The sequence below is a fragment of the Abrus precatorius genome, unplaced genomic scaffold, assembly GCF_003935025.1.
Source record: "Abrus precatorius isolate BTA unplaced genomic scaffold, Abrus_2018 Scaffold3, whole genome shotgun sequence".
NCBI lineage: Eukaryota > Viridiplantae > Streptophyta > Magnoliopsida > Fabales > Fabaceae > Abrus > Abrus precatorius.
This window is the reverse complement of record NW_020874373.1, coordinates 4,359,556-4,386,063: the sequence shown is the minus strand read 5'-3', so window position 1 is coordinate 4,386,063 and position 26,508 is coordinate 4,359,556. Positions and strand designations below refer to the sequence as shown.

The following is a 26,508-nucleotide window of genomic DNA, read 5'->3' as shown; positions in this document are numbered from 1 at the left end:
AGGCTCTCCAACTTTGCAAGGAAACACGCAACTTTTGATTTGGCTCTCACAAAATAGAAATTTTTATTCGCACGTGGGTGTGGTCGCAATTGTGTCGTTTCATGGCAAAACGCGATGTTTCAGGGAAGTGCCACGTCGTATAAAGTGCATTTGAACAACATGGCTACAATCACTGATTTGTCCCTCATGCTTTTAACTTTCGTCATCAGCTTTCTGTTCCTATCTTTTTGGAGAGATCCTCCTTGTCACGCACCACCGTTACCGTGTCTTTCCTAGTCGCCACATTCAAAAGCTACACTTCTTTTTTATTTTCAAAATGCTGCATTGAAATAAACTCATCAAGATAAATATAAACAATATTATGAAAAATAAAAAACAACTTTGAGGTCTAACAAAAGAAGGCATTATTACAAGAATTAGAGATGGTGACAAGATAATCGAATCACACAGCTAGTTGGTTGAAGTTTAAATTTCAAAATATAAAACAATTAAGAGTATCTTGTAATAGTAATTTCAAAGCAGTGACAATGTTCATTATTAATCTCACATAAAATTGATAAAACAATAGGCTAACTTGCAATAATCCTGTTGTACTTAACAATTGCTGTCTTGTTTTTTATAATTATTAATTATCTGATAATATATAATATCATCTTTGTTTTTATCTATCTTTTCAGATAAAATAAAAAATAAAAAATAAAAGGATAATTGATTTTTTTTTAAACTTTACCCATAAATAGAAAATTAGAATAATATTCTTTTATTAAATAAATTCATTTGAAAGTATTTCAAAAATTGGTTTGCACGATTCAAATCTCGTCCCAAGTGTTATATAAGAAGGGGTCTTAAATTCTAAGAATTTGATACACATTGACTGTAAATAAATATCTCAACAAAGATAAAAATGTGATTTATTGCATTATAGGGGATTAACTTCTTTGACTAAACTTGATTTTCATTAGTATCCATAATTGAAGTTATTTAATATATTTCTTTATTATTATCAATAATTTCAAACGAAATAAAGGAGTTGGACAAGAGTAGTGTAAGAAAAAATAAATCCCAAATAATAATTCACGAAAGTCAAAGCAATAAATATTTACATAATCATGAATATTGATTGCTACTAAAGTGCAAGTTAGGTTATGATAAAAAAAAAGGGAAAATATAAAAAAAAGTACAAGTTATGTTATGCAATTAAGAAAAGCAAATAATTAAATATTGATTCATACCAACGATCTTGTGCATGTAGTTTATACGGTTAAGAAACACCGGTCAAAAATTACGGTGGAAGCAAATCAATGGTCAACCCAACCAAGACTGCAGCTGTTACTATTATATAAAATATTGAGTATAGACACGACAAAAACAAAATTGAGTATAGCATCAATTAAGTGTGGGCGTTGCCTACACATCTTTCTTATTATGTTCAGTTTCAAATTACTTTTTACTTTAAAATTTTCAATTTATTTAAAATGTTTATCTTCATAAAAATATTAAGAAAATATTAAAATACCCTTATTATTTTTTTCATTCACTATAAATAACTTTATTTACTATAAAAATATATAAGTATTTTAAAATTTTTTTTTTAATCTATTTATACTATAATACAAATTATAAAACCTATAATGATATAAGCGCCACTTCAGAACATGAATTAAAACTTAATTTTAATGCCAAAGATGCAACAAACATGCGTATGGGTGTGCAAACATCATGGGAACCAATTTTTTTACATTTTATATTTTAAATGAAAGTTTTAATTTTAAAATACTTTCATAATTGTAAAAAGACTGAGGAGAACTTTTTTCTCAAAAGGTTCAATAATCATTTAGATAGAAAAATCAAAATCAAAATTAAAGTACAGAGAGAATAAGTAAAATCAGTACTTTTTAATTAAGTATAATTTTAAAAAAAAGCTACATATTTTAATTAAATGTAAAACTATTAATTAACCTGAACAAAATTTAATAATTTGAAAAGTGCCTTCCAATTAAGAAATGAGAAAGTATTAAGTTAAAGTACATCAATCATATAATTAACCTCAATCATTGATTTAAATAAATTATGAAAATACTATGTCATATACGCATAACAATGTTAAAAAGTTTAGATGAGTAAATAGAACAGTCAAAATATGAGTGATACTCAGACGTAAATGCAAAAATACGTTGCCATCATAGTCAAATGCTTGCAACAATAAAAAAATATTATGAATCACACTAATGGGGTCCATCAACATTGTTTTCTACGTTTCAACAACGACACATATACCAACTTCAGTAAGACGACCTTGTGTTTGACAACATCATCGAAGAGACTGTAACTCACTCGCATCTCCAAACATTTACTCATTTTATGTTAGTGTCAACCACCGGTTAAGGCAGAAACCACAAAGAAATGAGATATGCAATCAAGTCTAACTCTACAATTCACGAGATGAAGACACAGAACAAAGCTAACTTAAGCATTTTTTTTCTCATGGCATCAAAATAGCACCGCAAAGAAGGCACTTGAATTCACCAGGACGGCAAGGCTTACAGGATCCGCATCATTATGAATGGGAGGGGGGAGGTATCTATTTGTCAACTAACAAAAAAAGGGGGGCGAGAGGCCCAAGGCATGCATTTACTCTAACATCCTATCATGTTACATTGAGGACACAAGAGGACATAACGTAATGAGCGTAATAACACGTTCCTTGTGTATATTCTAACCAAGAATTGCTTTTATATTTGTTTTCTGCTCCTCCGTTAGTGACGTGGGGAATAGAACCTCAAAAGTGACGTAAAGGTCTCCTTTCTTGGTGCTCATATGCAACGGCATGCCCTCCCCTTTGAACTTTCTTACCTGCTTTGGCTTTGTGATTGCCTGCGGATTCAAAAGATGTCTGTCAACCGTGTTCTCACACACACACACGCACGCACAAATACATCAACACGAATGAGATCTGAAACATGGATATTTCATGCTCACCTTTGTGCCTACGTCTACCAGATGCTCGTCTAGGTGTTTAATGGTCTTCTCAAAACCAACAAGGGCTTGAACCTGAAGATGATTAAGGTTAATAAACTTTACAATGAAAAGAATTTTAGAAACCCCAATTGAGAGCAAGTAACGGTTGCAAAATCAACATGTTGTATTTAAACATGCTGATAATACCAAAAGGCACAGTAGCAAATGATATGCATATCAACAAGAGCGATACTTACCAGAGTTATAGTGACAGTAGTGTGCAAGTCATTGCCTTCTCGTCTGAAAAAGTCATGCGGTGCAGTACGGATACGGAACTGTTCAAATATGAATTGTCAGCACACCGCTACACGCATAATAACATGCATACAAAAACTGACAACTACTAACCCTTAAATCTCCAGACTCTCCATCAATTATTGGTTCGCCATCCTCATAAAATAGCACCTCCTGTGAATGGACAAGAACTTGTAATTTCTATAGGACTTCAATTAACTAGATTTTAAAACACCTTAAAAAGTAGAGAGATACTAATAACACATGCTGATACAAACCGGTAAAATCAACAAGGAATTTAAACAACTCATACGAGGGAAACAGAGGAAATGATGTTGGTATTACTTGATCTAAAAGAAAAATCAGTAGAATGAATACTACTGTCCAGAGCTAGGATCCTACGGAGAGCTAGTGCTCTCCATCCAGAACTAACTTTCAAAAGATATTCCCTCTCACACACCAGTCCCACTATAACGGACTCCCTCCTTACTTTGGCTAATCACTTACTTCTCTCTCTATCACATCACTCTCCTTGTCTATACACTTCTTCTTTCTTCTAGTGTAAACTCTATGGTGTGGGCTAGGCCCCATTTGAGACCATATCCTCCCCCGCAGTCCTAACACATGCTTCAAGAAACCATGTGGGAGATCCATTAAATACGGAGTAGGAATCACAACTTCATGAATTCCAATTACTTTCAGCCAATAATAAAAAAGCGTATTATTGACATTCCGCTACAGAGTTCAGTTGGTAGAAATGTAAAATAGAGAAAGTGGAGTGGATAGAAAGCTTTAGCTTATCACTCCTTGGTGCTAGGTAAATGGAAAAACCTTCTTTTTACCACTCGTTGAGCTGAAGTTAAAACAAGGATCCATTTAAAACCATCCCACGGCTGTGTAAAGTAAATTTCACTACAAACTTTCCACTTGCCTATTTTCAGCTAAACTAGGCACACCTTTAAAATTGAAACATGGCCTTCTAAAGTTTGGAACGATTCACATTTTTTTTTATTCTTAGTTTTTGGTTCCATGATTTATCTCACCCGTGCATAACAGCATCAATTATTGGTTCAAGACTTCAAGTAGCTAAACCAAAGTACTGAGAAAGGCTCTGGCTGTTGGTGTTGTTTATCCAAACTTGGAACACTTTCTTCAACTTTTACTAAAGCTCGGATTATATAGCAATCAAAAATTGCAACAAATGCCTCCACTAAATAACTTGGAACCATTGACAATATCAACACAGCCAGGAATTTGATATATGTGCTACAAAAGTGTAGATAGTTTGAAAACCAAAAATAACTTCAATTTTTGTGCTAGCTTACAGCAAGGGCGAATGAACTGTTTATACATATGGCCATTGGACAATGTCATAAAAATGTTTTTCTTTTTTAGATGCATCAGAGGCTATAATTGATGGATTTTGTTCTCACTTTTTAATGCTAATAAATAAACTAAATGAAAAAACAGGTATAATTGGTAATAATTACAAGAACTTTTTTCAGTTGAAGTGACACAATAGAGAATTTAAAAATACTCTATGCTGTTCAATCTAACATGTAGAATTAATCCTGAGTCCTGACAGAACTAAAATAGGAATTATTAAACAGAACCCTATTGTCTTCAGAATTTGGATGTATACACGATTAGATACACTTTAGATATTAGGGCTTTTAGGACAATCGGTAATAAGACATGATATTATGCATACTTACATAAAGTTTATATATAAACTTTAAAGTTTACCTGCCCATCTTGCATGCCTTTCTCAATATCAACAGTGATGAAATACCCCTCCCTTTCATATTTGACATTAGGACACTGCTCACAGACCTGGACAGTTAAATTAGGGAGTGAAAATTTCCACATATGGCAACAACAGGATTAAAAGATATCTGCACAACCCTCAGTCTCTCAAACACATGCAGACAAGTAAAAAAAATTCTGAGCATGAGCAATAAATAAACATTTTACAGTCAGATGTCATGGAACATGAAGTCCGTGTGTTTGTTGTATTGGCATCCTAAAAAAAGTACCAACAATAAAGGAGAGTATGTATTTTATATCAACATTCTCAGAGGTTCTGTTTACCTGCTCTGTCATCTGTTGAAACATCCCAGGCCCAATTTGCTTGTGGTAAACCTCATTTCTACAGTTACAGCGTCTCTTCCCAGGAGCTGGCTTTACTACATTTTTCTCCCTCCAAACCTGAAAATTACAATGCAAACTCAGAAATTCTACGTTTCAACTCACTATTTTTCTGTTAATCATTATGATAGTTTACAACCATGCTTAGCTAGTGGCCAAAGTGCTTCCTCAATTAATATATTTAATAGGGTATAATACAGACTATAAGTATCTGAGATAAATTGGAAAAGGAAATAAGAACAGCTACCAAAAATATCAGATGCCATATGAATGTGGAATACGTTATGTGTGTCAGAATCAAGTTCTGCTTTTCAGCTCTTAGTGCAGTTCTTCCTAGCTGCTAAAAATTTTACTTATAATTTTCTACAGGCTGATGTAGCTAAATAAAGGCGTACTTTACTGTTACCATGCAGCACATGAAAAAACCATTTTGATAATTGATAATCTTGAATCTATCCCATATCCATCTATATCCTTAGAATAAAAATTGCAGAAGTTCAATAATGGAATGTTTTACAACAAATCAGCAGATATATAGCAAAAATGCATATGCTCAGAACAGTAACTGGATGCGACCTCACCTTCAAGGAACCTCCCATGTATAAATCTTCAAGCGTTGCATCCAATTCAACAACAACGTCATCTCCTTTTACAATTTTCTCTTCTTCCTCCATGGATCCCGTACCAAAGAAACTAAAACAAACAATTATGTTTCACAATGTCATTCATAAAACCAAGCTCAGAGCTCCTACTAAAAACTAAACACCCAAGAATTGCAGAATTAACATACATCCAAAACCTAGGAGTCTGCCTATTCAGGACTGTAACCTAATCTTAGCCCACAAATCAATAGCCAGATAGAGATTGGTGCCATAGCAAAATTGATGCAGACATGAGGGACTCAATGAATCAATAAAACCATATAAATATTCTTATAAGAATATGTTAATAGGATTATATGGAAAAACTGTATTAATTGCCGCTTTGGATCCGTATTTGATGCAACATACATATCAAAGGTGATAGATTAAGAACCAATCCGGCAAAAGCTAAGGCAACACTTACGAGCCAAAAATATCTTGGATGTTCATTCCCATTCCACCACCTCGGCCTCCACTAGCAGCGTGCTGCTTCAAACCCTCTTCACCATACCTGTCATAAATACTCCTCTTTTCGCTATCCGACAAAACTTCATATGCTGATAGTGATAGCAATCAAAAGAAGCAACAATAACAACCCCTTAAAACCAACATAAATGGTCATAATAGACCAGGTCATTGAAATTAAATCAACCAAATAAATATATGTATATATATATATATATATACCATTGCTAATCTCAGCAAATTTCTTATTAGCTTCTTCATTGCCCTGGTTCTTATCAGGATGGTACTTCAGTGCCAGCTTCCTATACGCCCTCTTTATCTGCTCGTCCGATGCACCCTTCGATACTTGAAGTATATCATAATAGCTCTTTCTGCAACCCACCAAACAATATATACAAACTATAAGCAATGATACTAGGCACAAAATATAAAGTGCTTTACTGTTTCAGGGAAAGTTAAAATTTAAAAGGAAGAGAGAACATAGAGAAAGAGTACCCAGCAATGGCGTTGAGAGAATAGCAGAGAGCGCAAAGAAGGAACAACAACTTGGCTCTTCGATGCGCCATGATGAAGATCACGAGAGACTTGGATCTCTCCGAAACGGAATTTTAGGACTCTGCTATGCTCCCTCAGATCTTGAAGGAATTGGAATCAAAATTGGGGATTAGGGTTTGGGATGAGAAATCAAATGTGTTATGATTAATGAATCGCTTCTTCTCTTGTGGCCGTTGCTTTTTTACAGTGGCAGACCTGAAAGGGATTCCGCCAAGACTTGACTACGGAGTCGACAATACGCAATGAAACGTGTTCGTTTCGAAACTGACCAATCACCGTCAACCTTTGGTTGTTCCAACCAATCCTCGTTCTCCACGTCGGTTTTCCTAACGTCTTGGAAGTTCCCCCCATCTTCGCCTAAGGAAAAATAACAAAATTACCATTTTCGCCTTCTTTTTTATTAATTTTGGTCCCAAGAAAGGCTTCACATCTTAGCCCAATTCTGCATCTTTGGGTCCAAAGCTTAAATGCTATATCTCTTTCTTTCTCTCAGCTTATGTTTGTGGCCCAATGAAACCGTAAAGCCTAAGCCCCGAGATATGCAAAAACACATTTTCTTATTTAGTCACAATTTAATTTTCAAGCATTATCGTTGTAAATATAAATGACATTTGGATATTAGAATCAATTTATTTAGTTAGTTTAAATTATAATTGAATAAAACCTTTATTACTAATTAATTTATGTGAAATTAAATTAAAAAAAACAAATTAAGATATCCATAGTACTCATCGATGACTACCAAATACAAAGGGTAAGAGATTATTCCAGTTTAAGATACATCATTTAGATGTGACGGAATTTGCCAAGCCCCGTACCAGTACCACCCTCATTGTTACCCAAAAAGAAGCTGAGTGGTTTTTTAAATCGCCATGTGACTCTCTGTAAACAATAACATTAATTATTATCAATGTGGGACTCGCAGCTCAAGTTGATAAGTTCAGCTATCCTTTATGTTGAAATATGTTTTGTTCTCTTATCGTTATATGCTTCTAAATTTGCTGCTAGTCTCTGCTTTGAGGGTCTCTCAGAAAATATCGCCACTCTTTAACTATTTGGCTTTAGGCGTTCAGCCAACTTCAAACTAATTTCCAAGTTATATTTAGTAAAATCAACTAAAAATTTACAACTTATATTTTATAAGATTGTTGAAAGTTTATAATTTTTAACTTAATATTTCATTTCTCTTTGATTGTTTTGTGAGGAAAGAAGAAAAAAATGTTATTATACCCTTGCAATAACGCAAATATTCTTAAACGACAAATTTTACACTCCTTCCAAATTTTGCTAATTTTAAGGAGAAGCCAAAATTAAGTTAGAACTAATGCATTATTTTAGTTTCTTTCATTTTCCTTCTTCTTGGTTTAAATTTTTAAATTACAGAAAAAATTATAAAAAAAACCTTACACATTTTTCCTCTCCTTCAAAACTCTTTTCTTTCTCTCTTGGTCTAACAAAATATTTCAATAAAATAGTGTGTTAGTGGCCTCCCACACCCGCAGATTCCATACGCCATTATCAACATCTTGTACAAGCTGATTCTCATGGCCCATATAGGCTTCTATTTTTTATTTTTGACCAGGTGGCCCATGTCTGTTCCTCATTTCCATACCTCTTGAACTGGTCGTTGTCCAACAACCTAAGACACGCTGATCTTCGTTTTTCTTAAAGCTGATTGTTCCTTGTTGGCAAAATTGTGGTTTATTGGCCATAAACAAAACTCTGGCTTTGGCTCATGTAAGAAAAATCATAATTTTCCTCACATAAAACAAGGCCAATCAGAGCATGCTTTTACTTTCCGATTTGAATATTATCTTCTGGAAACCTCTCTTCCTGCCGTGCAACTCGGAGACCAAACTTGATGGCTGAAATCTCTTCCGCACCACCAAGCGTAGCCATAATTCACAACCCACCACTCCGTAACAGGACACCCGTGCCGACGTTTAATTGAATAAATATCCTTCTTGATTCTTCAAACTATAAGGATCAGTTATTTTAAATTTGAATTGTATACAAAATTATTTTAGTATTTTATTTTATGAACAATGATATAAAACAGTAAATAATGAGTTTCATGATGTTTTTTATACCTATAAACAAATAAAACCCATTGAAATGAGTTTAAAAAAAGTATTAAAATTTAATCAATAATATTTTAAAAATATTTGAAATTAGTATATGTTATTCATTTTTCTTTTTTAAGTAAAAGTACAACTCGTTATTGATCTCATTATTTTTTATAATATTTTATTATTTAAAATTAATATTTCAAAAACAGTTCTTAAAAAATATTTATATTATTTTAAAAAAGTAATAATGAATTAAGAAAACCCTTTTCTTCTTCAGTCCTCGGAATCCGCTTTAACTCCATTATAATAAATACTTTCAAGTGTGTTCTCGGTGTTCTTTAAAAAGTTTCAACATTTCCACACTTAATGCTTTGATTTCCCTTTTTTGGCAACTGAGTAAGCACGGTTCTAATTCTGTTTACCAGAGAGATTTTGAGTTTTTTCTCAATTTATCTTCAAGTGGGTATTCTACATTTAGCTCAAGTTTGTTGTATCTTCTTTGTGGACGATGAGAGTAAGCTTTGGACTTCGCTTGCTGAGTATTACATTAGGAACGGGTTTGCATGAATGTGTTTGAAGAGGGAATGACCCTCCACATTGTTATTATGTGATCAAGGTGTTTATCCTAATATCTTCATTTTTTATTTTTAATGATAATATCATGCATCATAAATTAAAAAGCCCACTGTTTTAAACTGACGACGCATAATAAGATACTTTAGATTAACATACCTAGTGAAGTGTAATATAAATATGGGAGTATATAATATTAAAAAAAAAGCTTTTATTAGAAACAAGGAATTTATTATATTTTAGATATAATATACATTTATTTTTTAAAAAATTATAATACTATTAAATGTTTACATTTGACTTAAAATTTAATGTTAACATTTTTTAAAACATTTTTTTAATATATATTGCTAGACACAGAATAAAAAATCAATAAATAATATAATTTTATTAAAAATTTACAGTATTTAATATTATTAATGCTTTAACTTTTATAATATAATGTATTTTTTAATAAAAGAACATTATTTATAATTATAATTTTAATATTATTTATAGTGAAATTCAATCATCATTGGCTTGAAAATTATTTTGTGATTTAAAACCTTATTATTATTATTATTATTATTATTAAATGAATTTTTTTATAAGTTTGACTATTTAGAAAGTATATCTAAAATATTTACTAGAGGCGTAGGGTTTACAAAAATTCATCAAATAAGAAAACATTGTTAACATTATCTCTTAATACAAAAAGTGAACTAGAAATCGTATTAATGAGGACAGGGCTAATGACCTGTAATTATCAAATTTAGCTAGTGAAAAATTTACTGAAAAATAATTTATTTTACACAGTATAAAATTGTAATTAAAAGTTTAAGAAATTTTTTCTCTCTTATGTTTATTGTCATTTCTATTTAAATTTTTTATCCAAAGTATCTCTATTAATAATATAATTATAAAAGAAAAATGATATTTTAAAAAATAAATGAAAGTAATAATAGACATAACAATTGAGACAAATTTTAATATAAGCTATTTGCAGTCAAAGTAAACTGTAACAAGCAAATATAGCATTAACCTTAGATTGAAAATTATTTGTGGTCTAATCTTGCAGTGAAAGTAATAAAGATTTCGCCTAATCATTATTTGTGGTCCCACGCTTAATCTCACAATTATTTATATGAAAACACTTGGTCAGAATATTGAAAACAAAAATTACATAAAGATCACATAATTATAATGTAACACACGTATAAGATTTGAGTTTTACATTGGAAATATGTAGTTTTAACGTAAACTTTATAAAACTTTAGACTCATCACCTATAATAACTAATTTTTGTAGTGCGTTCTTTCAAAGTTCTTAAAAATATGAAATTCCAATTAAGAAAAAAACTCAATTGTTTTTTAAGTTTGGGATTAATAGAACTTAACACGTATTCCTTGTTCTTATTATGATAATGCTAAGGAAGTTTGGGAACCTTATTACCTTTACAGGCTGTACTGAGAGTAGAGTACATGCGTTTCGTCCTGTGTTTTGGTTGGCAAAAGTCCTCAATTTTTAAGTTTGGTCCATATAACTTGTAACTTAAATAGGTTGATCACGCATATTCGTGGATTAACTCGTTTAATTTACTAACAAAATTAAAATAGGTTTTATATTTTTAAATAAAAAATGATATTTTACTTAAATTACTACAAATAAGAATAAAAAATATAAATCAAAATATTAGTAAGTAAAAATTTTAAAGATAAAAAATATTCAAACTAATTTGAGAGCTACCCTGTTTAACCATGAACTTATATAAACTTTTAAAATATAATTATATTTAAATGTTAATCACGTGACCTTATTTTTGTGAAATTTATGTAAAGTGGGCCGGTACAAGCCGGGCCTAGACGGACCCCATAATTCAGACGGTATTGTCGGTTCGGCCAGTACAATGCCTTGGGATATTATGATGTTCTTATTGCACTAGTTTTAGTATAAAATTATTTATTTATTATATAAAATAAAACCAATAAATAAAACCATTTTATTTATTATATAAAAATATTTATTTTCAATTCTTACTATAAAAATATTATTTTATTAACCTACAAAATTGTCAAATATTAAGATAGCCATTGTTCATGTAATTTTATTTTAAAAATTGTTGGTAAATATTTTAATTAAATTACTAACAGATAATGTGTTATGTTAATATTCAATTCAATATAAAACATATAATGACGTGATTACTAATTTGGTTTTAAATGCTAACTATTGATACATGTATATATATTTATTTGGTTATAAAATGTTAAATATTGTGAAAATTTTGAGTTTTGGCTAGTATTTATTCTTAAGGTATCCATAACCCACCCATGCGACACACATCTCTCGTTCTTATATTTAAACATGTTTTTCTACAAAATTTTGATGATCGTTGGGATCAATGTCATTTTTCTTCTTTGATTTATGCCATATTTATATGATGCATAGCCACACATTATTCATTATCATGTCATAGTCCTCCAATCTCATTATTTTCAAGTCAAAGTCTAACATAATTTACTTGACTCTTTCAATCAATTTTTAATCTAGTCTTTCCATCATTCACTTTTTAACACACACATAATACATTTGAGGCACATATCAGGGTAGAATTACAATTCTAAAAAAACAAAAAATCAAACTAAATATTTAGAATCAAAGATAACTAAATTTTAGAGTATCAGAACTTTATTAGTTAAATAAAAATAATAATTTATAAACATTTAAACCTGGATAAATTAATCACACATTTAATTATAAAAACTTTTTATCAATCAGATAAAATTTTGTAGTAAGAAATAAGCAATGCAAAACTTCATACTGCCAACTATAAAATTTCAAATTGAAAAACATAGACAATTTACAATAAACTTTTTAAAATCTATTTTGTGAATAAGCATACAGTTAAATTAAATTCGTAATAACTTCTAAGAAATAAGATTTCATGATAAATAAAACAGAAGTAGTTTGTCTAATGGTTTCTGTGTGTGTGTCCTAAATAATATATGTATACTTATTTGTTTAGAGTTTAGATAATTATACTATATAGTCGATAGTCAAAACAAGAATTCTAAAATACCATATAGTAAACAAACATAAAATAAAATCACATTAAATTTTATAAGAAAACTTTGAAGTAGAAATTTAATTAGCAAGCACACACAAATCAATTCAGAGTGGAGATAATATAAAATTTAATCAAACACTTAATATATATTTTTGTGCTAAACATATAATGACGTAAGAATTAAGTACTCCCCTTTAACAAAACTCTAAATGTTACATCTTAGTATTCTTAGAGTGTTTCTTCCCTTGCCTAGAGATTAAGGTTAAACAATATCCCAAATTTTCTCTATTTTCAAGAGTTTCAACCCTAAAGAAGTATATTGCCTTCATGTTCACCTTTTTCTTTGGAAACAAATTTTGTATAGTAAATGTACTTGGAAAGAGAGTAAATATCGGTTTTGAAGATAAGACAAGATTCGTTGTAGCCTTCTTTTTTCTTTAAAGCAGTTTAATTACGCTTTGATAGGTGGGCCTAAGGTTTTTTACCGTGAGAATTGAAGTTAATTCATGTAATGATTTTGGTTTAATTTGCCAAGACATGTTAAAGGAGTGCTTCATTCAATCCACCATTACATCCTAATAGACAAGTGTATTCCTCACTCATTCATGGTCAATCTCGACCCTTAATTTGGCTAAAGAGCATGCAGACCTTGGATCAACAAATAACTTGCAGTTAAATCGATAAATTGGTTTGAAAATAATTGGGAAGCTTAGCCGTAAACGTTGGGTGTTGGTTTGGGCCAAATAAGAAGAAAATGTCTTCCATTATCATAGGTTTATTATTCATTAAAATAATTACGGTGGTTCTAAAATTAAAATTATGATTAGCGTTAATTAATTTAATTAAGGATTAAAAGTGCAAATAATTGTTTCTTTGGTAAGTTGCTACAAAGAAAAGGTTTAATAGAAGTTTTGCTAATTATAGTTTATGTAATAAATGTGATAATAGTCATAAATTTGTGATGCATATCTTTAAAAATTATGATTTTTTTAAATATTTTGTTAACTTCAATTCTAAGAGTTGAGAATAAACAGTTGATAATAGTAAAATTTTATTAAAAAAAAAGTATTTATTGTATTTTTATAACTTTAATATAATAATTTTATTTTATTTATAAAAAATTTATATTTGTAGATGTTTATTCTTAACCTTTAAGATTAACAAAATTCTTTCTTTTAATATTCAAAATAACTTCGTTCTTGATGATTTATAAGCTATAAGCTGCTTTTTTCAATTTGAGTTTGATTGGTTGACTTGCTTTTTAAATTTTAAAAGTTATTTGTATAAATGATATTAACTATTAAAATGTTCAATTTGGAATTACTCTTTCACTTTTTTAATTAAATAGGGATGATTGAATTTTTAATAGAAATTATTGAATTTAAATGATTTTTTGGTTCATTCTTAACAAACATATTTTTAATATAACTTCTATTATTTTTTTCTTTTGAAGACTTGAGCAACCAGAAGATCCTTATTGACCGATCTCTTCCTCCTTTCCATAAATTCAAGCTTAATGTGAGTGGTTCTATCTATAAATATTAAGAGTTAGCTACCTGTAGAAGTCTTATTAGAGATTATTAATGCAAATTTTGTGTGGGTTTTGTCACGAAACTAAACTCTTGTTCGGTTATTGCCTCAGAGTTATGGGTTCATCTTTTGGATACTAGGTTAATTAAAGACTTCAATTTAGAAAATGTTTTAGTTGAAATAGATTATAAATTCAACATTCTATTAATTAATTATAGTGTTTTCATAAAAATAGGTTATATTTTATTATTAAAGAAATCTCTTTGCTCATAAATTTCACTATAATTGTTAGCTTTTATCATGTATTTAAGAAAATTATTCATTTTGTAAATTAATTCGATAATTGGGCCTTTGATAGGCCGAAAAATAATCTTGATTTACAATTTTCCTCCCAGCTTATCCACATCTTTAAAAAGGATAATGGAGAATTTTAATTTTCCATATTATTCAAGTAATCTTTGTTTTATTTAGGTTTATGCTCCGTTAATAAAAATAGATACAAATAATATAAAGAGAAGAAATTAGAGTCATACAAATTTAACTACCACAACTTTAAAACATGATAAAATTCAATAATTTATGTTTTAGTTTTTTAAAATATAGATAAACTCCGATAGAAAGATGTATATAACTTTTATTATCAATATTAGATTTTAAGTCAATGAGTTGAAATATCAGAGTTTTAAAAAAATATATTTCTATCAACTACTCGAGTTTATACAACTAAATACTAATTAAAATGTTTTAAAGTTAGCATAAACTACTTTTATTATTTATCATAATATACTAAAACTTTTTAGAGCTATACTCCTCACGTTTAGTGTTATTAATTAAATAAAATTATGAAAGTTATAATTTAGAAAAGTATAAGAACATGTTCAGTAAACATGATAAAGTAAGAAGATAAAATATGCTAGTTGAATAAAAATAATAAAAAAAATAAAATATCATTTTATTTTAATATATGTTACGACATAAAAGTAAATAAGCATATGTTATTTTATTAAATATTAAAAAATAAGATATAAATTATATTTAAATGATAAATTTTTATTAAAAATAATATATTTTGTTTCTGCTGACATAATATTAAATTTGAAAACCTATACTATTTAATAAATTTTGATAAAACGCAATGTTCACAAATACATAATTCTGGTCGCACGGAGACACCGGTCACGACTCACAAGACAAAAATTGACGAATCCAACGTCGACGAGACACGGAGACGGAATAACTCTACGTGGGCCACAGTAGCACATACGAGGGGGGCGCGAGCATAGAAGCACGTCAGCGAAGACGACGACCGGAAGACGGAGCATTAAGCACAGCAGTGGGTAGCGGCGGCTCTAGTTTGAGGCTTCTCGTTTTACACTTCACGATTGAAACTATAAAAGAACAGGAGAATTATCGAAGCCATTCAGATTCAGATTTCTTCTAGTTTAATAAATTAAGTTTTAAATAATATTTTCATCCTTATATTTTGCTTAAAATTGTAATTTAGTAGTTATATGTTAAAAATTTATAAATTACTTATATTTTTTTTAATCTAGTTTTAGCCATTAAATTCAGAATAAATAATATTAAAAAAAGTAATAGACTAAATTAAAAAAATATATAAAATAAAGATTAATTCATAATTTTTTTATATGCAAATAATAACTTATAAATTTAAATTAAAAGTATTTTTATAAATTTGTGATGCATCTTTAGTCTATGTCTTAATTTTATAATTCACTCACACTTTTTTCTTTACTTTTAACTCTAATTTCATTATTTTCATTCTTCTTATTTTATCTATGTAAATGAGGATATAGTCTTCTTCTTTTTTTTAATTTTTCATCCTCAAAACTCAATCAATTTTTAATAATTTTTGTTTAATTATTTTTTCTTTTCAACTACTTCGTCATTTTTACCCTCACATTCACCTACTCTAAACTTTAATATTTCATCAAAACTTTTTTTTATCCTCAAATACACCTTCATTGACGTTGTTAGCAATAGAATTAATAATGCATTCATCTACACTTTTATCCACTCTTTTAACACTATCAAAATCAAGATACAAACTAAATTTGTATCACCAATTTACAAAAATATTTTTGACTCAAATTTATAAATTAGTTCGTACACAAATTTATCTTTTTTTAATTTTTAAAACTAAACATTTTTTTTATTTCTCTTAGTATCATAATTTGTTTACTTAAATAATGTGTTTTTAAAAATAAATTTTTAAAATATAGTTTTTTTTAAACTAATTTTTTGTCTGATATTTTTTTTATTATTTTAACAAATTATTATCTCAGTATGTCTGACTACATCAAAGACTACCATTTGTTGTAACTATATGTATATCAAATGAGATAGAATAATAATAAATTATTATTATTATTATTTTAATACTATAATTGCAGGTAGTCTATTTAAAAAAAAAAGAAATTTATATTAGTTTGAGTATTTTATTTAATTTAAATCTGATCATTAATAAAATAATAAATTATAATTTATTAAATTTAAATTAAATAAAAAATTTAAATTAAATATAAAATACCGATTTAAGAATATTCTGCTCCTTAAAAAAAAAAAAAACTATCCTCCCAAACCATCTTATACTTATATTTTTTATTATTACCTGCTTTTGAATGGACGCTTGATCACCTGGACTCGCCCGTACCCAATCCTATCTTCAAGCTTGTTCTTCTTTATGCTAAGAACTCTGTTGCCTCTTCTGTTGGCTTCGTTGGCCCTGGTAAGTAACTCTTCCTTTTCATTATTTTTATCAATTTATGGTTTTTGTTGTTCATTTTGTGACATTGTTTCGTAGGAGCCGCTGAGGTCTTGTCTGTTGTCGATGCGGATTTGAGGAGAACAGCTACCAAAGTTGTTGAACAAGCCAAAGAACTCTGCTAGAAGAAATCCGTATGATATTTTTAAAAAATATTCTTATAAAGCATCATAAAATTTAATACAGGGATAGCATTAAATGTTATAGTTTTATTCTATAAACATTTATGAATTATTAACTTTTTTATAATATATCCTTAAATAATATTTAAAAAAATTATTTATGTAATGCTCATGATTTATAATTTTAAAGTTTTTTTATTTTATACAAACACGTAACTGTATATATTTATGCTACGTATTCCTTGTCTGCAAAAAAAGTATTGTATGACGATTATATTAAAATAATTATTTTAATAAATTTAAAATTGTTTAAAATAATAATTTTTTAAATATTTATAAAAAATATAATTATCATGATAATAATAAAATATACAAATATTAAATATTATATGACAATAATTTATTAAAATACTAATAAAAATTATTTATTTTATTTTGTTTAATATACATATAATTATAATATGTGTTAATCTTTAATGTAGTATAAGATATATTGAGATAATAAGTTATTATAATAATAATAATATACTATCATGTGTCCACGAAGGATACTATTGCTGATTTAAAAGAGAAAAACATTAAATTAAAAATTAATTTTAAAAAATCCTATTTAAGAAATTATTTTTAAAAATATTATTTAAGGAAAAAAAAGCATACTATCGGAGCATAGATTAAAAAATAAAATATTAAACACATTTGAACGGGCCAGAAGTGATTGTACATGGTGACCGACGTGGGAGCTGAAATGCCCCGTCACAAGGCTATGTAGTCCCTCAATGATGGGAAAGCCACGACAGAGGATTCAGACACGGTCAACGTGGCACTTCCACCACCGCTGATACATCTCATTCGTTAGCCCCACTTCTCGTTCTCTTTCTCTTTCTCTTTCACTCCCACTCTCCCCTCACTTATACTCATGCCTACTCCGGCACCCACTACGACCCTACCTACTTTAAATAAATCGTGCTGCTTCCTTCCTTCCTTTGCATTTGTGCTATATGCCAGCTCCAACACAAGACGAGGTTCTCACATTTAAAAGTTAACTACTTCGAACATGCACACACCCTTGCATCGCCATTATTCTTAGTGAGAGAGGTAGCCATTTCCAAAACTAGTTTGTTGTGTGCGTTGTACGTACCATATTTGACAAAACAATCACTGGGCCAACAAATTAGCATACCTCTGATATGGGAAGGGCTCCTTGTTGTGCGAAAGTGGGTTTGAAGAAGGGGAGATGGACCGCAGAGGAGGATGAAATTTTGACCAAGTACATTCAGGCCAACGGAGAAGGTTCCTGGAGGTCATTGCCCAAAAATGCAGGTATAAATTTAATCAATGACTTCAAATAATGACGTTTATTTTAAACTTTTGATGTAAATCACAGGTTAAAATTAAAGTAATTGTTTCCTAAAATTAAGAATTAAAAGTGAAAAATATTTACATCTTGAGATATCAAGATTAGTATTTACACTGTATATTTGTTGTGTGACCTTCCAGCTATAAGGTTTACCGTTGAATGCCTGATTTGTGTTGTTGATTGGGTTTTCTCTTACCGGCATTTTAATTTTTTTCATTCTTAAGGATTGCTGAGGTGTGGGAAGAGTTGCAGATTAAGATGGATTAATTATTTGAGAGCTGATCTCAAAAGAGGTAACATTTCTGTTGAAGAGGAAAATATCATAATGAAGTTGCATGCTTCACTTGGCAACAGGTACTCTCTCTCTTTTTTATTATCAATGTGTCAATATTAATTTCATGCTTATTTCTGGGACTCACTCCAGTTACTTTCATATTTTTTAAGAAAAAAAAGAAGAAGCTGTTTGCTGTTGTAGTAATAAAAACAAATTAAGCAAATGTCTGAAGGCTTGTTTTAGGATGCAAAGCGACGAACAGTAACTACCGTTGCATCATTTAAAATTTCTTAAGATTACAAGAAATAAAATTAGAGCAAATTTTTTTTCGTTTTTTTAAAGTTAATTTTAGATTTAATTTTCAATACATTAAAGTCAAAAAAATGCAATGAATTATTCATTCTATGTTTTTTGTATTATAAAATATGAAAAAAAATGTGCGTCAATATAAATTTGATTTCGTTTTGTTTTATTGAAAAATTTCTTTTGAACGAAATATAAAAGTAACATAAAGTTTGACTTGCTTATTTCGTTTTGTTTTTACATAAAATAATGACAAAATTAAAGGAAAAGTATTTTTATGCTTAAAAATATAATAAAAAATAATGAATATGTTATAAGTATGATTCTATTTAATTAAAATTTAGCAATAAAAAAGAAAAATTGAAATTATAAAATTTCATTTTTTAATTTAATTAAATTGTAAAGTTAAATTATTAACTTTTAAACAATTTAGGTCCCTCCGGAGGGTATGCTCCAAAGGGCGCATGCAACTCGTGGTTTGAAAGTAAAATATACTATTAATAATTTTATATTCTAACTTTATTGCGAAAAATTTTTAGGTGGATCCGGATACTTACGCCTCGTCGTGCATTTTTTTTTATATATAAAAATACATATATGTCGTGAAACTATTGGTCAGGTGGTGGAGGTGTAGAGATTAGAAAATTTTCTCCTTAACTGCCATTGAATTTAATGGTGGTGGCCTCTGCACAAACTTAAATGCTGCTCCTTTGCAACCTGCAGCCATTTCTCACGTATTACTACTTTCGTTTACCAATTTTCTTATGCAAACTTTTCCTCAATTTATGGGATCAATTTTAAAGATTTAAGAAATCTATTTATGAAATTAAAAATTATAATTATTGTATAAAACGATATTTTTTAATAAAAATCATTATTTTAAATTCGTAAAATAAATTTCAAAGATTAACTTTAATAAAATCATTTCAAACGAAATAATCTAACATTATATTGATTTTTATTTAACTCTTTATTTTAAAAATTATTACGAAATACCTTAAATATTTTTAAAGTCATGAACAAAACTGCTGCATAAAAAAAGTATATAACAAAACTGTAAAAGAAGAAGAAGTAGAAATGAAAAAGACATGAAAAAGTTTCTGATACCGACTTGGTAACTTCAGGTGGTCGTTGATTGCAAGTCACTTGCCCGGAAGAACAGACAACGAGATTAAAAACTATTGGAACTCTCATTTGAGCAGGAAAATTTACAGTTCCCGTGGAACAAGTAACAAAGAGATCATCACTCTCCCACCTAAGCGCAAAGGTGGTAGAACAAGCAGGTGGGCCATGAAGAGGTCCAAAACCTATGCCCAGAAAAGTACTAATCTATTAGAAAGGCCGAAACCTAGTGACACTGATCACATCCACAATAATACCGAAGCAATTCCGCTCCCACCCACTCCGACACTAGAGAGCGAGAACTTGTCTAGCACTATAATGGATTTAATGGTTTTGGACGAGCATGAAAGGGAAGAACTAGGTGATGGGCCGAGTACTAGTGCCCATGATCACCAAGAAAGTACTATTCAAGAAGAAAATGAAGGCACTGTGTTGTTACAGTGCCTCAACGGTGAGAAAAATGGAAATTTAACATTGGGACCGCATGACGAGGATATTATTATTATTAATGATGGAGAAGTGTGGAATTTTAATGATATATTGGACACGAGTTGCGTGCTAGAAGCAAGTGGGGAATTGACCTGTATTAATGACGATAATGAAGTTGTTGATGTGATGGGAAATGAAAGAGGTGACACGTGTAATGACAAAATGGGGTCTAGTGAGGAGGAGCGAGAGAGTAGTGGGAACCACAGCACGAATGGGGAGTTGCATTCTTGCGCTTCAATGGCTTCGGGCTTAGATGATTGTAACTGGGACTGGGAAAGGGTCATGCAGACGGATCATAAAGATGAGTCGGTGTTATGGGAGCACAGTGAAGACTTGTTGAGTTGGCTGTGGGAAGATCAAGACTGGGAAAAGGATTTTCAGAACTTTGGAGAGATTGGTCCTGAGGAACAAAATGCATTTGTTTCTTGGTTTCTTTCTGAAGCTGATGTGTAATCTCTTTATGAGCATGTATTCTCAGCTATTTTCTTTCCCTTTATTTGATTTTAGGATGTCAAAACTATGAACATCTTACCACTTCAGAGAAGAATATGTAATTACATTTACACCGATCTATTTCTATCAGATTTAAATCATCTTGTAAAATGTGAAATTACGGATTGAAAACGGGTAATATTTGATTTTTTTAAAATATAGGTAAAATATGATAATTTGATCGATAAAATTTGGGAGGAGATTTCGAGAAACAATAATTGAGAGGCATAAGAACAGATTAGGTAACTAAAAAAAAACTATTATAACTACTAAAGAAAAAGTTAAGACACTGAGATTGAATAAAAGATATATGAATATAAAAAATACAAATTAGTCATGATTAATAGATTAAAAGTGTACTTACACTCTAAAATTTTTTATTTTAAAAGCAAATTATTTATTATATTTGATATGATATGTTTTTATTAAATGGAAAATTTTAATTTTAATTAATAAGAATTATAGATAACAAATTATTTTAATCTATAATATAATATAAATCTGTATTTTGTCAAATAACCTATTGAAGTAATTTCCCTAAGAAACCCAATAATAAAATTTCCCATCTCTCGTACTAACGGTGGCTTTGTATAAATTACTTTTTTTTTAATTTATTATTATTATGTATAAAAGTTGTTAAGCAAATTTTATGTAAATATTATTATTTTTTCTATTTTTATTTAAATAAAAATGTAATTAAACATTCAGTTAGTGCCACAATTAAAAAAAGAATCTATATGCCTTTTACATGTATTGAGTTAGTATCTAATCAAACAAATCAAATCATGCCTACTTACCTTTAACTTTATTAATTAAATAAGTTTAATTTTCATTTTTTAATCATATTACATGTTTTTTTAATTTTATTCTAAATATAAACATTCAAAGAATATTTAGGTAACAAATTTCATTTTAAGTAACAACCCACGGCTAAGAGTGTGAATCTCAGTAACGTGCAAATGGATCCATGACAAAGACTACTGTTATGGTCTGTTTGTAATAGTGCAACACTGTTCATTTTGTAGTAAGGGTAAGATTAAAACAAAATTGTGAGATCCATTGGTTTATTTTCTTTATATCTAAAAATAAAAAACATCGAAACTAAAAAAGGATAATTAAACGTAAACTTACCCTGCACGTGGCCGTGCCTTCCTCGCATTCTATGCATAATTTGTTTACATTTGAGTACCTTCTGCTTTTCAGTCTGTGGACTGTCGAATCGAGTTTATTGCAGTTTCCGCTTGCCGCCAAAATTGTTGTTGAAGTGCAAATGAATGCTTTGGTCCATCACTAAGAGGCTTTTATATATATATATATATTACTAAAATATTTTTTTAAAATTATAAAAATATAATTAAAAAATTGCATAATATTTAATATTTTTTTTGAAAAATCAACCAAACAAAATTTAAATTTTTTAAAAAAAATTATTGATAAATATTTTTAAAAATTTGAAACTTTTTATCATCAGTATATACAAAAATTATAATTTTTTATATTTATAAAGTTTATATTTTCATAATTTTTTTAAATATTATATTTTATTATTTATAACTTCCAATTTTCATAAATATGAAAAATCAATCTCAATAAAAAAAAGTTTTCAGTAATATATATTAAAATTATAATAATTTTAAAAATATATAAAAATTTAAAAAAATTTATTGTAAATGTAAATTTAAAGATAAAATAGTTAAAAATTATTATAAAAAATATTTTAACTATAACTTTAAAAAAATAGAAAACACTAATAAATTTAAGAAAGTAATGTTTAAGTGAAATTATTCACAATCAATCTTTTTTGAAAAAAATAACTTTCTCCATTTCAATTATAACAATAACTGTAAATATATGTAAACCCTAAAACATAAATTTTCATTGTTACACAAATATTATCTAATTGGATATCTTATCCATATATAATATTTTGAAAAAAATTTAAATGTAGGTGTTATTTTTCATACATCAATTTATTACTTTTTAAATAATCTTAATTTAAATTTTAAAATTAACATATTTATTAATATATATATATATATATATATATATAATAATCCTCATTTAATTGATAAAACTTTTTGTTAAAAAAATAATAAAATTATAGACCTCTAATACACTTAATTTTCAAACTTCAGTTTTATTTAAAACTTTAGAGGATATAAGAAAGAAAATATTTTTAAGATAATGAGAAGAAACGATGATTAATATAAATTATTTAATAAAAAGTTATAAAATATAAAATAAAAAAATTAAAAGCTTTTTTCATCATTTAATTTTCTTTTCTTAAATTACATAAACCTTATATTCTTTCTTTTTCTCCAGGAAAAAAAAAAAATCATCTTCCGACGAAAGTCTCGGTACTAATCACACGGTCAGGATTTAAAAAAAAAGATTTAAATTGAAAATTTCACTGAGTAAATATGGATTTTGGTTTATTAACGGTGTTTAGATATAAATAATAAAATAAGTCACAAAACAAAAATTAATAATTAATATGATATTTTTAAATTTGAAAAACTGAAATATTTAATATTTACTATCTATGACTATGAGTTGATTTTTTCAAATTTTTTAAGTATAAAACAGGTTAAGAATTAAGATAATTTACTATTAATATCATATATCTATTAATCTATTATTCTCAATAAAATCTTAATCCCATTATAAATACTAAAATATGAAATGTAAAAGAAATTACGAAGATATAAGAAATTTATAAAATTTAACAAAAAATATTATTAGTAATTTTTATATATGTTAAATTAAATTTTTAAAAAATATTATTGACAAGAATTTTTAGTTTTTCTATTTTTTAATAACTTTGTAAATTTTTTTATTTTTTTTAATGTTTTTAAAAAATATTTTTTAAATATATATTTTTTTAATTAAATTTTAGAAGTTAGATCAACATAAAACGTGGTATAATTGTATAATTTTGTATTTGTTAAAGAAGAAATTGAATAAAAAAATTAATTTCATTTATATAGTAAATAAAATAAATGTAAACGTGACAAAAAAAAATCAAACAAAAAATATATTTTAAAAAATATTATTTTAAGAATTTAAAAAAAAAATTTAAAAAATTAAAAAATCAACTAAGTAACTATTTTATATCTAAATATTTTCATCTCATTAAAAATTATAAATAGTTATTTGTTGAAAAATTTAAATTCTATATTTTTATATATTACTTTAAAATATCATATAAATAAAAAATATTTGTAGTTGTAAATTGACCGATAAATTTTAAAAATACAGACACACGTTTTAGTGGTGCATGATCACAAACCTTTTCCGCTTGTCAGAGCTTTCATGAGAGACGGCTGACAACAGTCCCACGTAGAAGAGGGGGCGACATTGATATTACTTTGCTGTTTCATAAGTGGAAATTAAGACCAGGCCCCACTAACATTTTTAACTTGGTGGAACCCGGTCTTCCCTAAATTGTCAGCATCCTTGTCTTCATTCGATAAAAGTCAGCATTTATTTTAATATTTTTTAATTATTTATTAAAATTTATTATAAGTTCAAAAAATAACGTGAGTTTCATTTTTTATTATAATTTAATTTTTTAAAATATTTTCTAATTGTGTTAAATTATTTTTTAATTACAAAAGGAAGTAAATAAGTATAATTTTTTTAATTTTAAAAAAAATTATTTCTCCAAACACATAAATATAAATATATATATATATATATAATAATAGATTTTGTTAATTTCAATATTTAAGATTGAGTTTAAGCATTTATTAATAAAAAAATTTATACAATTATTATATTAAAGTTATAAATAAATAATAAATAAATTTTTTAATAAAATTTTATAATTATTAGCTGCTTATAAAAATTAAAATTAAAAAATTCTAAAATAAATATATAATTTTTTTATAAAAAATTATTTATAAATATTTAAACTCTTCCAGGTAGGTTTTGTTAGTAAAACAGCAAATGCGCTTTAGTCGATCGAATGAAACAAAAGAAGAAATGGACTAGCAACTTGATACCTAGTAAATGAATCAACTTGTAGCTGGCAGCTTGCAGCTGCATGTCCTTATCACTATTGTGTATCGATTCCTTCATTTAACCTTTTCAATCCCCATATTCCTGTTTTGTTTGGTGCAATTAAACTTACAAAATATTATGTTGTAAGACTATGTTATAACTTACAATTTGCGGTTGCTTCAGTTGCTTACATATTTATGGTCCCGATGGTTAAAAGCAAAAGACATCAAGGAAACACAAAACTTAGCAATACTGTTGAACGGTTGAACCCATGTTTAGTCGTACGTCAACGTAACTACTAGAAAATAGTAGTAATCATTTAAAGGAATGATTTGCGAGACGAAAGCTATATACGTTCCTTTGCATATTAATTGTCTATGACTAAAAATAAATAAATAAATAAATAATATTTAAATTCAATTTAAATTCACATTCTACGATTAATTAGATGGAGCTAACTTAATTAAGAAAAGACGAATAGATTCAATAAGCAAAATACATAATTAAATTGAGCTTAAATTTTCAAATATGAGCTTTATATTTCAAAACGAATTTGAAAAAGGTTACTACATATACCTTGAATTGGAGCAGTTAATAGAAAACGAGAAGACCTGTTCAAAGAAGTCTTGTCAAAGCATATTCCTTCGTTCTTGCTAGTTCTCATCCACATTCCACGCCTCCAATTCCGCCTCCACATTCTAATATTCTCTTTGCCCTCTCTAATTCTATAACCACCCCTTTATTTCAGTTTCACTCTATTTTTTACTTGTTTCTTGTATTGCCCCTCCATTTCAACGAAGAAGTGTGTTAAATAGAGTATATTCTAACATTTTTAATATATTTTTATTATTAGTTAAAATTAATTAAAAATATAAACTTAGAATTAAGAATAAGATTCATAATTTTTAATAAAAAATATCATCTTTAAAATAATGTATATGAGGAGCACGGGATGGTTTGGTCATTAAATTTGTCAAATAATGCGTGGCATGCAAACCCATGATAGACAACCCAAAAAATCTCTAAATAAAGATTGAACAACTCGAGACCTAAACCATGCACCAATGAACTGCTGAGAGGCACCCTCTCTCTCCCCATTTATATAAAATGGCAATAGTGATTGCAGCTTATTTCTGCTATATAAACTTGTTTGTGACCTATTATTTCCTTCAATAATTTCAACTGGTTAACCTCCCCTGCTTGTTGCAGGGGGTGAGAATATCACCTTAAATTCATCCTCTCCTCTCCTCGCTTTCATCATTCTCTTCACACTTCATTAATTT

The 26,508-nt window shown here is 28.1% G+C and overlaps 2 protein-coding genes across 2 annotated transcripts; one reads left to right on the top strand and one right to left on the bottom strand.

Moving 5' to 3' along the window:
- Positions 1-2,193: 2,193 nt before the first annotated feature.
- On the bottom strand, positions 2,194-7,267 carry LOC113861424 (dnaJ protein ERDJ3B-like). Its single transcript, XM_027494227.1, has 10 exons — positions 7,002-7,267; positions 6,729-6,877; positions 6,466-6,598; positions 5,982-6,093; positions 5,344-5,460; positions 4,999-5,085; positions 3,367-3,426; positions 3,216-3,293; positions 2,980-3,051; positions 2,194-2,874 (listed from the first exon to the last, which is right to left on the bottom strand). The coding sequence occupies exons 1-10, from the start codon at positions 7,070-7,072 to the stop codon at positions 2,716-2,718; spliced, it is 1,038 nt and encodes a 345-aa protein (XP_027350028.1). The 5' UTR covers positions 7,073-7,267; the 3' UTR covers positions 2,194-2,715.
- Positions 7,268-18,373: 11,106 nt separating this feature from the next.
- On the top strand, positions 18,374-21,184 carry LOC113861020 (transcription factor MYB11-like). The gene is made up of 3 exons (XM_027493617.1): positions 18,374-18,506; positions 18,768-18,897; positions 20,245-21,184. Exons 1-3 carry the CDS (start codon positions 18,374-18,376, stop codon positions 21,182-21,184), a joined length of 1,203 nt encoding a protein of 400 aa, XP_027349418.1.
- Positions 21,185-26,508: the final 5,324 nt, after the last annotated feature.